Source organism: Nematolebias whitei, chromosome 10 (assembly GCF_014905685.2).
Source record: "Nematolebias whitei isolate Nwh7 chromosome 10, NemWhi1, whole genome shotgun sequence".
Taxonomy (NCBI): domain Eukaryota; kingdom Metazoa; phylum Chordata; class Actinopteri; order Cyprinodontiformes; family Rivulidae; genus Nematolebias; species Nematolebias whitei.
Genome location: NC_056507.1, coordinates 25124425 through 25138409, shown reverse-complemented (window position 1 = coordinate 25138409; position 13985 = coordinate 25124425). Strand labels below are relative to the sequence as shown.

The following is a 13985-nucleotide window of genomic DNA, read 5'->3' as shown; positions in this document are numbered from 1 at the left end:
ATTGCTTATTGGCCTGGAATGAAAAAGGATGTCAAGGACTACATAAAAGGGTGCCTGATCTGTGGCCAGTTTCAACCATCCAGACCACTTCACAGAGCACCACTGCATAGTAGAGGCATTGCATTTCCATGGTCGGACCTCCAGATTGACTGGGTCGGACCACTCACTAAGACCTCTAGAGGAAATAAATATTTTCTCACGGTAACCTGCGCGTTTACCAAATGGGTAGAATGTCTACCAGCCCCTAATGACACAGCACAAACCACTGCTATGTTATTAATGAATCATGTATTTTCAAGGTTTGGACTTCCCCTTAGGGTGAACTCGGACCAAGGTACACACTTCACAGGTGAAGTAATGAAGGAACTGTGGAAGACGCTAGGCGTCAAAGCCAACTTCCATATTGGCTACCACCCACAGGCTTCAGGCCAGGTTGAGAGAGCAAATAGGACGGTGGTGAGTATTTTGAAAAAATACGTAGCCGCAAACCACAAGGACTGGGACGTGAAACTCCCTCTGGTCCTCATGGCCATAAGGGCCACTCCACACACGTCGACTGGCATCGCTCCTTTCGAGATGATGACGGGTCGACAAATGACTCTCCCTCTGCACCTGCTGTACCAACCAGGCGATGCTGCCATGGCAACAGCCTACACCACACAACAATACATGAAAGACTTGGAAAGACATCTTAAAAACACTTTTGCTTTCGCACAGAAAAACCTGGAAAAATCAGCTGAAGGACGCAAAGCGTACTACGACCAAAAGGCCTCTTACGAGGAACTCCAAGTGGGAGACAGGGTCTGGTACTACACGTTTGCACCCAAAACTGGGAGAGTAGAGTCCGGGACCGGAACTCTCGCCCGTAAGCTGATGCCCAGATGGACTGGACCCCATCTGATAACCGACAAAGTGTCTCCAATTATCTACCAGATAAAAATCAGTAAAGGCCAAAAAGAGCCAACTGTTAAATGGGTACATCGTAACCAGGTTAAACAACACAAGGCATGCAATAACTCCTTAGGAGACAAAGACATCACAAAATCTGACCTCGTGGGAACAAGGGTCATCCCTGTAGAAGATAACTAATGGATAATAAAATTAACCATAGTTTAAACTCACAGGACCTACCCTTGATAAAACGGGACAGCGTGACTGAAATCTGGCAACCAGGGTGAGGAGAAGCTGTGAAACGATGTTTCTAGATGCTTAGTCACTACTCTTGTCGGTGTTGGAACGTTGTTTAATTGATTTTGGTTGTTTCTGAGGTAAGAATGAATTTTGTTGTGTAGGAAGTTAGAGACTAAGAAGCCTTTAACCATGCCAACATGCAGTTCATTCACTAAATTGCAATCTTTGCGGAGTCAATGTATATTATTGCTACTTTGAGTACCATAATCTACATTGATCTCACAACGCTTAAGCCGAACCTACTCGAACAATCCTATTCGGGGGGATAGCTAATTCTTTTTGATAAGTCTCGCCATAGACTTCCAAAACATTTATGGGAAAACCAAACACCCAATCTCAAGTCGTTCGTCTAAAAAGACAACAGACAATTACACCAAACTATATTTTACCATGTAAAGCTAACTTAAACCAAGTTAGAAATGGAAAAATAGTTTGGAACACTTTTCTATAGGCATAAACCCCTGTAGTACCCCTTTTCAGCATTCTCCACCCCTTAACTGGTAGTTGTAGCTGTTCCCAACCATAATAGCTTACACACCAGATGCATATAGTTTAAGGCCTTATGTAAAATCCCCTTCATAAGCCCACCTTAAACCACATAATTGCATGACACATTGAACCAGAACGGCACAGGCTGGACGTCGCTGGAGACAACCTTCGCTGGAGGCGACCTGCAATCCTGACGTTGGTCTCAACTCTTCATCCAGTGGCCGCTTCTTCAGTTCAATCCAAGGGCACCCCTCTGTATGCTGATTAATCAACACTTCCAATCGCTGTGGATTTACCGTTGTGGATTATATGACTTTTTCCAATGGATTACAGACTCTGTTTCCAAGGGGTTAAAGCATTGCTACAATGGGATTATCGAGACGATATGGGATTATAATAAACACAATGGAATACCAAGAACATTGTGGAATTACCTTGACTTTGTTTCCTTGCTGGATTACTTCTGACTTTGGTCTTCCTTGAAGGATTACTTCTGACTTTGGTCTTCCTTGCTGGATTACATCAAGCTCAAGGACATTTGAAGGTCTAAGTTCACGGTTGGAATTCATCCCCATGGACAGGTGATGATTTCCAAAGGGGGGACTGTAGTGAACCAGGTGACCTCAAATCTACCAGATGGACAGAGACTGTTATTTTCATTGATCTGAATAAGTCTGGGCCATCTGATGAACTTTCTTTCTTGAATTAATCAAGCAGAAAAGACAATCCTCTATAATCATTACTGTCTTACAAATGTTTTGATAATCAAATTGTGTTAGTTCACTCAATGCTTTACAGGTTGAAAAGAACTACTAATTTTTATTTTTACATAAACAGTAAGTAATGATTTTTGTTCCTCATTCAGAGAAGAAATCACCTGAATATGCCTTTCTTGATTTTCTGTCTGAAATGAGCAAGCTGTCGTAAGTATGTTAAAGGTTGGTTTTCGGTCAACTAAAATGTTTACCGAGAAAAATGTCATGTTTTACTATTTGAAAAGATTACAAAGTGTGAGACTCCACGAAGTCTGCTGTTGCTGCAATAATCTTTTCTGTATGTTGTAAACAATCCTTGACTTATGATAACATCTTACGTCACAAATCCACTCCTCTTTCTGGTCCTTCCACGAATCAGAAAGCTCTAAATTGAACAGGAAGTCGACCCAAATAAAATGTGGCAACTTCTCAGTTCATAGAATAGAAATAGAGAAGAGAAGGAATAGAGAATTATGGATTCCAGAATTCCAAGAGAATGAGAGTTCTGAGAGATGTTGGAATGAGAGCTGACAACAGGTCCGATAGTCCAACAGAATGAGCAGATTGAGAGTGCAGCCGGTTATGAAGAGTTTGGAGTTATGAAGAACCAGGAACGTTTGGGATTATAATTCTGTTTTGAGCTAATCAACGCACGACTTTCTGAAGGTTTGGTAGCTCTCGACGGAGACGCTGAAACGAGTCAGAAAGGAACTACATCCAGCGCTGATTCATCGTCAACAGGTAGATGGTTCTATTTTGACCAAGTGTACCGTGAGAAGCTGAGGATCTGACGAAGCGTGCAATTTCTGGTTAAACAGATTAAACTTCCCTCACACAGTTCTCTGTAAGATAATCTCCTTTCACTCTAAAACCCACCTCTCTCTCATAAATCAGTACAGATATTTTAGAAATATCTTAAGCAAAGTCCTCAAATCACCGCCGAGTGATTTGAAGTTCATTTTCTGTGAAACTGTCTGTTATTATTTTCATATTTTGCCAAATTAATGTAAATGTTTGATGTTAAACTTTGATTCTGAAAATAAATGATTCCATTCATTTGATGGGTCAAAGATAAATAACGTCTCTCGTTCACATTTCTGTTAAATTCAATGCACGACATTTACAGTCAGAAAAATGAAGAACTCGTGAAAAGTATGCATAAATATATATCCATATATTTGTCATACAACAAGTGACACGTACCTCACGTGTATCACTACACAGCAAACCAAAACTGTTGTCCTTTAAATGAGTTTGAGGAGACGCAGAAGGGTGGAATGGTAATACAAAACAAGAGGAATGACAAAACCCCTTAATCTTCCCAATAGGCATGTTAAGTACCAGGCATTCCAGTCATTTCTTTGCACAAAGACTAAGGAGTCGGACGTCACCTCTAACTAACCACGCTGCCGATTCCACAAAGCCCATGTGTCGTGTAACAGCACTTAAAACAAAATATAGCGTAATCACATAAGACTCATTTCAGCTCCAGTGTCCACACAGAGATACTCCGGCGTCTCTTTGCTCTTCACACTACTGAGCAAACACACGTATCTCCACAGCGTAACGGGATCCATCGGCTCATGTTGACGATTGATAAACCTTGCCCTGGCTCTCTGTGGAGATGTCAACACACACAAACACACACCTGCCCGAGCACAGGCAAACAAGGCTCTTCCGATCTATAGCGTGTACACGCAGTTAAAATTAAACCAAAAACCAACGATCGCCGCTTGACTCGACGTCGCATAAATTCCAATTCCTAACCAGCGAAGACGCCCTGCGTGTCAACAGAGACCTTCACGTCAGCGCAGCCGTGCGTTCGGCTGGAGTCCTGGACCTGAAGCGGTGCTGTTTATAATCGGGCCACAGACCGAGCATCCTTCAGCAGGCACCCCGCCGTAAACTCCAGAAAGGTTGTTAGAAAATTCCTCCCACCCGTGTTTGGTCTGACATTTGTTGCTCTTTCCTTCCTTGAGATCTTTGAGGCCCTACAACTCTGGTGGCCGTTTCAGTCACAGCTTAGGCATCTGAAACGCTCTTCAGAAGAACTTGAGCACATCATTACCGTTCGTATTACACGGATGAGTCGAATGAACGCGGTTTCATGACGTTAATTAAAACAGCATGTAAACAAAACAAATGTTATCCAGTGGAAACTTGCGCCGGTCATATTTTCATGTGAACTGGGCCGGTTAACACATAAACGATTAACTATTGTGTGTCAAGAGCCAACAATGCTGCAAATAATTGTTTTGGGTATGTGCTCATCACTGCTGATAAAAGTTCAAAAGAAAACTGATTTAGCTAAGCAGGAACTAAACTCATAAATTTGTAGTGTCTATTCGACTTTAGATTTAGTCCTGGATTATCATCAGCTCTTGACAATAATCTGAAAGTTTATTTTCCTCACATTAAAATTTCTGTGAGATAATTAAAACTGTATGCGTCTAAAGTTTAAATGTCCTTCAAAATAATTCACTTGGCACACGTTTTATTGCATTTTGTTTAGAACACTAAATTGATCTTTAAAGTAATATTGATTTTGAAGTAGGGTTCTGTGGAAAGGTTATGAAGAGTTAATATTTTACCTGTAGCAGATAGCTCTTTGAACGACATCGGTTTGGGGGAAAGGGGTTTAATTTTGACAGGATTGATGAGCTAATGGCTAGTCAGAGCAGAGCCAAATTCAAAGTAGACTGCTGTCACCTTAAAACTACTATACAGTCTCAAATATTTAATTAAACTTTTTCTATAGACTTGTGAACCTTTATGTGGACATCACTTTTATATTACAAGGTTATTTACATAGAATCTTTTCGGCTGTTTGCAAAAACACAAATAACAGTAGCAGCTACCTGTAGCACTTCCTGTGCAGCCCAGGTCACCTCTCACAGAAATAACATTTCTGCTGGAACATTCATGTTGCGTTGAAATAACCGGAGGTATAAAGGTTTATAGAACAACGATTGTGTGACTGCTGTGAAAGTGTTGAAACTTGAACCGGTTTACGACGGCAGCAGTCCACTCTGGTCTTGACCAGAGGTGGGCAACATTTTTTTCCAAAGAGCCGCAAAGACGTTTAAAGCAATTAAAGGGCTGCATACAGAATTATAAAATAAATGTTCTTTATGACGGATAATCTAGAAGACCTTTGTCAGCCTTTGTCTTGTTGTTGCTTAGTTAGCACGCTTTATAAAACAAGTCTTTCCAATATCCTTTAGGAATATAAGACATATTCTGTAAACTGGCTCTTGTGATAATTATTATAGATTGAGTTGAATTATTATATTATACATGTTAGCTTAACATGTTGTATATGTTAGTGGAAATATGCAAAATAAACGTATATATTTTCTAGTTCTGGAAACATAATGACTTAAAAATGTTTGTTTTTTTAAGTTTTGCATAAGATGTTTCATTTAAATTTCCTTAAGTCTTTTTGATAACTTGCTGTTTTTTTTTTTTTTTTATTAATCTTTTGTTTTTAAATAAACTAAGGTTAATGGGGCCTGATGGAGATAGCCCAAGCACCGCTTTTGGCCCTCAGGCCTTAAGTTGCCCACGTCTGGTCTCGACCCTGCTCAGACTAGCCATTAGCTCATGAGTCCAGACGGGACTCATTTTAATTTCTCCAAGCTGAGGTTGTTCAAAAACCTTTAAACAACAGGTAAGATATTACTTATTGATACCTTTACTTTACATTAAAAGATCTGAACCGTCCTTTTTTTAATTACTTTACTTCTTTCGGGCCACTACAAACAATGGAGGTCCTATTTCTGACCTCACAAACTAATACATTTAGAAATGAGTCAGACTCTGGTGCGTAACGAGCTCCAAATCCGAATCCAAGTTTAAACGTGTGCATTTTTGTCACCGTGCCATCACATCACCTTGCACCTGCCACGTCAACTGGCCCTTAATCCGCAACATACTCCAAGTCATCTGACCAGCAGTCTGGTGGAGCCACTTCCCTTCAGCGGCCCTCACTTCAAACACGGCGACTCAGATATCACCAAAACCCCAAACAGTAACTCTACACTCCTCATCATAACAACTCGCACACAAGGACCCCCTCCCACCGCCGCTTGGCACACTCGGAAGGGCAGAGTTACAAGTCACAACGATTCGAGTCAAGTAATGCGTTTTGATAATGGATTAATCAGAGAAACTACCCTTCAGAAACCGTAATCTAAGTCTCTTTTTTATTATTTTAGAAATAATCATAAATCAAACTTGTGGGAAAAACAATCCAATCCTTAAATATAACACAACTGGAGCTGCCACAATGCACCAAATGGGCTATTTAAGATAAATGGATAAAATAATTTCTAGTGATAATGCTGAAGCTTTAAAAACGTGTACCTGGCTGTTTACCACAGCCATTACAAACAAAAACATGATGCACGAGATGCAACGAGAAGGTTTGGACATGAGACTCTGGAAGCAGAACAGAAGGATCTTTGAGCATCTTTAGACAGCACTCATGATAAACGGAGCACCGTCCATTTGCAATCATCACACAAATTGTAAAATACTCCAATAAACTGGCCGCAAAGACAGATGTGTGGTTGGACAGAGGCTGAATCGGAGTCAATTCAGTGACGTGCCACTGGAAATAAAGAGATAATAAAGCATTAAACCTGTGCTGGCAGCCTGAAGGAGCCACAGAGCAGCGTTTGACTGCACGCTCACAACTAGTCCAGTGACACACTTTCACATCTCAACTCAGGGGCACGCCACTGACGCAGACTAGCCCCGCTGAAGAGATCCACGGAAAACTCAATGCAGAGCGGAGGGAATCACCTCTGCAAACAGCAACATGAATGGTCACTGTTGTGTCCACGTGAGCAGAGCCTGCCTGACGAGCTCGCTCGCCGTTCCAACCAAACCCAGTCTGCTCCTCTCGCTGCAAGTGTATTTTCCACACGCTCTATTCTCCGAGCGCCCAACTCCCATCATGCTCGCGCGCTCTGCTGCGTTTAGAAGCTGCGTCCTTGGACGCGGTGAGAGTTAAAAAGCAGCCTAATTACACTTCATTGGTGTGGACAGATAGCAAAACGAACAGGAAGTTTTTAACCCATACATAGAGCTCATGGAGAGTTGGGATTTTCCACTAAGTGATGACAGAGGCTGGAAACCTCTGCAGCTCATGGAAGTAAACATCATCCACGAGGGGCAAATTACTGACATCTATCTGGCTGTTTTCCAGTCTTTATCACTGAATTCTTTATTTGTGGAAGGGCTGATATATCGTACCGCACAGCTTCGTGGTACGAGGGCAACAACTTGCTCCTGAGCCTTCCTGACTGCATTCATGAGTTCCCCACTGATCTTAGAAGGGTTCAAATAACACGACGAAGGTCAACTCACCGGGCAGAAGGATCAAATTAAATGTTTTTATTCATTTGAATAACAACAGAGGTCAGTGTATGCGTCTCCTTTTCATGCCGAGAAGTTCCCACCGTTAAAGTAAAGCGAAATGATTTTTTTGATTGTGTGACGTTGCTGGAAACAAAGCCATGCTGTTCGAGTTACGCACACAATCACAATCTTTGGGCTGCAGGCCCAACGGATACACCCAGAGCTGCTTCATGGGTGACGTCCGATGTCAAAATAATGAATAAAATGTGTCACGGATCAAACGTACCACGATTAGGAGTTTTGAAGAAGATTCTGGTTGACAGATATGAAGCACGGGAAACTCCAACCGTCTTTTTTAGTTTAAATCAAATTCATCTTTCAGCTAAAAAATCTTTGGCAAGTTCTGTATTGTATTTAAAATCAGCATGCTGAATTAACTAAGTCGTAGCTTGTGTTGACGAAGTGGATGTTTTAAACATATCAGGGGTTTGTTTTCGAACAGAAAGACATTTACAAAGTTTTGTTTTTAATGCACATAAAAACTGTATGATGCTAAACGTGCAGAACAGAAATCATGAAAAATGAAACCCTGTGAAATCAACCTCCTGCCTTACAGAAATAAATAAAAGCCAACAAAGGCAAAATAATAATTCTACGCGTCTTATTTACATCCTACCGTTTTATTTTACTGCCATAACAAGTGTAATTTTTTTTTACAGGTTGACTTAACAAGTGTTTACATCCTTTTTTTTGAGTGTATTTTGTTGAAAACAACCCCAAGTCAAGGTTTTATTTGTGAAAATCGTTATTTACCTACAGACCTATATTATTTATTAAATTTAGAGCACATGTGTTGGTCACCTCCGTGGTTATTTGAACGTTTTGAAGCCTGTGCGGGAGTTTTAGGGCGTTAAAAGGAGCTGGATGTGTCTGTTTGTGCGCAGCGACGCCACACCACCAAATGCAAAATGGCCACATGGTTGTAGTAACCTTCAGCTCCGCCGCCTGGATCCATCCTCTGCTTTCTGAGGGCTACAAAATGCACCCACAGAAGATCCAAACATCCCATAAGCTCGTGTCCAAACCAACAAGATTTCATCAGCTGATCAAATCTTGTTGCGGAAAATGATATTTGGGTTAAACGCGGCCACCAGCTGAACCACATGGTCTCTAAGCGCATGTTCTTACATGAAGGCTGCATTGATCTTCAAACCCCAAACTGATTATTTTTTACTGTTTTCTGCCATTTTTCCCCATTCGGTTGCTCCTCTCCAGTCAGGATGACTCCTCTGAGGTTAAACCGGGTAACCAGAGGCGCACCGTGCCTCCAGGCCTCCTGCCATACCTCCAAATGCAGGTGAATATATATTTATACATAAACAGAACAAATACTCACTCTCTCCATGTATGGAGCTTATAGTGGAGACAGAGAGCAGCAAAGCCCAAAACAAGGTCAGGCTGCCCATCGATGTGACTGAGCTCTCCTTCCAGATCATTATTTCCCACTCAGAGAAATCAGGGGGGGGGGGGAAAGGTGGGCTGAAAACTCAAAACAACACCCACTTCTTGCAAAAAAATAAATAAAACAGGAATAAGGAATTAGCCTAGAAAAGGCTACGCTTTGGCAGCCTGGTCGCCTTTCGTTCTACCTGCGTGGGAATAGATTTAAATATGATGAAATAAAACGGTTTCGTGCTATTTTTGCCAATCACTGCGCGCTCTGGCTGCTGTGGCACACAGGCCAGTGTTTATCCTGCAGAAATGATGGTAATCCCCATCTTCATTCTCCATGTCTTGGAAACAGCAGCGCGCCTCCGGTGCGTTCAGGCCTGGCGTCAACAAAACAAATGTCTGCCCCACCAGCACGCGCACAGAAACAGGTAAACACGGCGATTAAAGGTCCAACATGAAGAATCTCCTCCTGCCAGAAAGAATGGCTGAGGATGATGAGAGGGAAAACGAGGGGGGGAGGGGGGGGGAGTAAAAGATCCACAAGGGTGGTGGCTGCAAGGTTCAAAAATGAATGAAAGCCCCGTGTCTTCTCCTCCTTGTAGCTTCCAGGTTAGTCAAAGATCCCTGAGGTTGTTCTGTAGAAGCTGGTGTTCCGCGGCTCCTCTGCGCGTCAGCAGACTTGTGCCACGCAGGAGAACGGCTCTCCAGCTCTCCAAAAGCTAGACGACCTCGGCTGGGGTGGGAGGGAGCGCGCGTCCACGCATTGGCTCGTTATACTAAAAGTGCTTCTTGCCTCGGCTCTTCTTATTCCCACGCACACACGAAGAGAGTACGAGGGGGGGAGGGAGGGAATAAATATAGAAAACACGGAGTCCGGCTGCGCGTAAAGATCCAGAGGATGAAAATCACGCGGCTCGCCCTCTCGCTTCACGCAGGCTGCGGGTCTCTGTGAGCGAGTCACACAAAAACACACACATAGCTCCACGAAAAGGTGGCCCCGGAGCCGGAGGGAAAACCCGGAGTGGATCCGGTCCACGGAGCGGCTCAGGGAACGCGCAAACGAAGCGAGGTTCTGCAGAGGCGTTCTGAGGATCCAGAGACACCGGGGGCTTGTTTTTTATACACTGAATGACAATTACTAATGCGCATGCGCCGTGTCAGCAGTTTGCAACGCTAGATAAAATCATGCCTACTTCCTGTTTGATGGAACAGTCTTCTTCTCACATAAACCGTTCAGCCTTTTCTCTCAGTGGTTACTTTGATATGACCTCTGCCCGGGACTAACGCTGTTTCTTATTGGACCCTGCTGCCTTCTGTAATTACATTAATTGCTGATCGTGTTAATTTTAAAAAGATTCTTTAAAAAAATCTATCACAGATAATGGAATAAAATTGAATTGACAATTTATAATGGAAATGAAGATTGTTAACTTTGAAACTGGTGAATTTTTGTGTTTTTAATTCCTGTGTGTTTTTAAGTATTTTGTCGTTTTGTAATGCTTGTAAAATGTTATTGCGACGGTTGATTTGAAAGTTTATATTGTGAATTTGTTTTTATCTTTTGTATTTTTTTATGTCTTTGTGTATGTTTGTAAAAGCCTGGTTTAATTGCAATGTTTTTGGTGCGGACCCCCAGGAACAATAGTCTCTACTACAGTAGAAACTACTGGGGATCCTTAAATAAACAAATAAACAAACAACGTCTAAACATTCGGCTGTTTCAGCGTCTCTTCAGTCGTTCAGACACCCGGCAACATCACATGTCGCTACCACAATGTAAAATACCAAGTAAAACTCATTTTTAAAAGTTTGTATAAGCCAATAAAAAAAGCAGGTGTAAAGAACCAAACAATAAAGTTTAACACCGACTGGAAATAGTTACAATACTAACTAGAAGTGTGTCGTGCCCAAATTTACACATGCACTTAGTAACTAAAACGGTCAACGCAAAGTCATGAAGACGTTTAAAAAAAACTCGATAAGTAAAATAAAAATCTGTCTTTTTTCCCCTTTTGGCTTCTCCCTCTTCAGTGGTCCTCACTCCTTGTCCTCTAATGTCTCCCTTTTGTCTTTTCCCTGGCAGCTGCATTTCTAACATCACTGTCCCTCCTCTGGACATGTCCAAACCATCTCTCTAATTTATTTTAGTGGTTAGTGTGTCCATAAATTAAACGGTGACACCAGATCTAACCACCTCGTGTTTGTTTACAGCTGTAATCACAGAAAATAAGTCAACCAAGGCAATATCAGAAGAGGATTGGGATCAACAAGTCCTAGTTATTGGTGCATTCAGATTTACTGAGTAAAGTCTGCAGATGGAAAGATGAAATGTTGAACTCACCAATCTATAAATGTTTTAATGTAGGCTCCATCACTCCACCGCCCTGCTTTATCCACTATATTTATTCTCAACACTTGTCCTATTTTTGGTTTCTTTTTGTCCCACCTGGATGTCTTCTCCTGGACTCTGGTCTGATTCACTGTTTTCCTACACAGCAGCCAGTCTAATGGAGATCAGACGCAGGCTTCCAAACCGCTTCCTGCACATTCTGCTTCATTTTATCATTTAAATGAGCAGAATAAAGCAGAAAGAACATATATTTGATTCACTAGGTTTAAATAAGCAGAAATGAGAACAGTTATGAGAAAATTAGCTAAAAAAAGGCAGAAATTAGCTAACAATACATGAAAATAGCTGAAAAGGCAGAAGAAGGGAGTAGAATGAGCTGAAATGAGCTAAAAATATGTAATTAGCTGAAAAAGCTACATTTACCACAAGAACAGCTAAAATGTAGCTGAAATAACAAAACAAAAACCTGAAAATAGCAGAAAAAGCTGAAGGGAGCATAAGAAGCTGAAATTAGCAGAAAGAAGTTAATTAGACTGAAAGAAGCACAAATTAGCACAAAAAAGTGGAAATTGACTGAAAAGAGCTGAAATTAGCAACAATAAACACAACTGAAACGTAGCTAAAAAACAAAAAAAGAAACTGAAATTACCAGAAGAAAGTGGAGAGAACATTTTTGCTGAGTTAGGCTGAAAAAAGTTTAAATGAGTGCAAGAAATGTGGAATTAGCTGAAAAGGCTGAAATTAGACTAAAAATAGCTAAATAATAGCTAAACTAGCAGAAAAAGTTGAAACTTGCAGAAATCAGCTGAAAGGAGCAGAAAAAAGTTAGAAGCACAAAAAAATTGTAGTTAGCAGGAAGAATCTGAAAGCACAAAACAGCTGAAATCAGCTGAAATAAACTTTAAATTTGCACAAGGAAACTGAAAGAAGCTGAACCAGAACAAAATGTGGAAGGAGCAGTAAAAGGTCGTAAACAGATCAAAGATTTTGAAGGATGTAAAATGAGCTCAATTCATTTTCAGTGAGAAAAAAAAAATGTCTGAAAAGGCTAAATATTTCAAAAAGCTAAAGTTGCAGCAATATCAAGTATCATAGCAGGATTGTCCTGAAAGAGCTGAACGTTTTGATAAACTGCAGGTTCAGGCTGAATGCAGACAACAACTGTAGTTATTCATGACACCTGGCGGTGCAGAGGAAGTCACTGAAGGGATGTTTACTTTACATAATCAGTGCTGGAGTTTACAGCTTTCCCTGAAACCTCGTCATGTCTGACCACTAGCTGCTCTTTAACCACCGGCTGTGAAGCACACAATAAAAACAGACACATCAAAACGTTCATTTGTCACCAAATGTTCCACAACTTTAGATACATTTATTTGGGGGAAATGCAGAAATTGTTTTGTGTGAATAAGCAAATGTTTACAATAGATCTGTTTAGTTTGGCTCGACAAGTTGTCCAAAGCACAATCCGTTTTCTGTCAAAAATGTTTTTATTTTTCACTTTTTGCCATATAAATCACCAAAACCCCATCCACACAAAAAAACAACACAATAACAAAAAAATCCCTGAAAACGTTCTGTTCGTGAGAAGTTTGAGGCAGATAATGTTCACACTGAAGGTAAAAAGACAACAAAATGTCACCATGATTATATGATTTAAACGCTTTACATAAATATTAGAAATACAATACAGTATTTTCTTTATGATCTGAAAACTTGTTCACATTTTTCTTTCATATGCAGCTCTCATTTAAGTTAAAAACAATTTGTAAGGCCTCCCAATAATAAATAATTATTTGATTTGAAAAAATAATTTAAGTGATTAAAATTCTGCATTGCATTCACATTAATTCATTTGGAAAAGTGGATTCAACAGTGATTTCAACAAACCAAAAACATTTTATCTACAAAGTAACGATGAGTAAAAGTTGGAAATAAGCTGGTTTGTGGAATGGTTTTAAGATCAGGGGCTTGTTGTAGCTGGAATAAATTGGACAATGTTCAACAACATGATGCTTAATGCACTGAAGAAATCCTCCACTCAGTGCTGCCACACCATCCTTTGAGGAGTAAAGTAAAATGTGGCATGGAGCTGCATCCAAGCAGGAGCCGTCAGCTCCGACCTTCCATTCATCAAACACCAGAGACTGCTGACCTCCACAAGGATGTCCATTCTGAAGGTTCTGACCAGGTGAGGGGTTACACACCAAAGTCGGCTTAAAATAAGTTCACCGAACGGTGGGGAAAGTCTCAAAATCTTTACACTAAAAGTAAAATCATGACATTTTTAACCATTTGTGGATAATTTCATAGTAGTCTATGTTTACAGTCTATTTTGATAGATAGATAGATAGATAGATAGATAGATAGATAGATAGATAGAT

General features: G+C 40.8%; 1 protein-coding gene across 1 annotated transcript in view; it reads right to left on the bottom strand.

The window, feature by feature from the left end:
* igf1ra (insulin-like growth factor 1a receptor) overlaps window positions 1–9721 on the bottom strand; it is a 104387-nt gene extending 94666 nt beyond the window's left edge. Inside the window, exon 1 of the mRNA XM_037683498.1 lies at window positions 9196–9721. Within this exon, the coding sequence (XP_037539426.1) occupies window positions 9196–9295 (100 nt within the window). The 5' untranslated portion in view covers window positions 9296–9721. The remainder of the gene's footprint in view (window positions 1–9195) is intronic.
* Between the last annotated feature and the right edge of the window lie 4264 nt (window positions 9722–13985).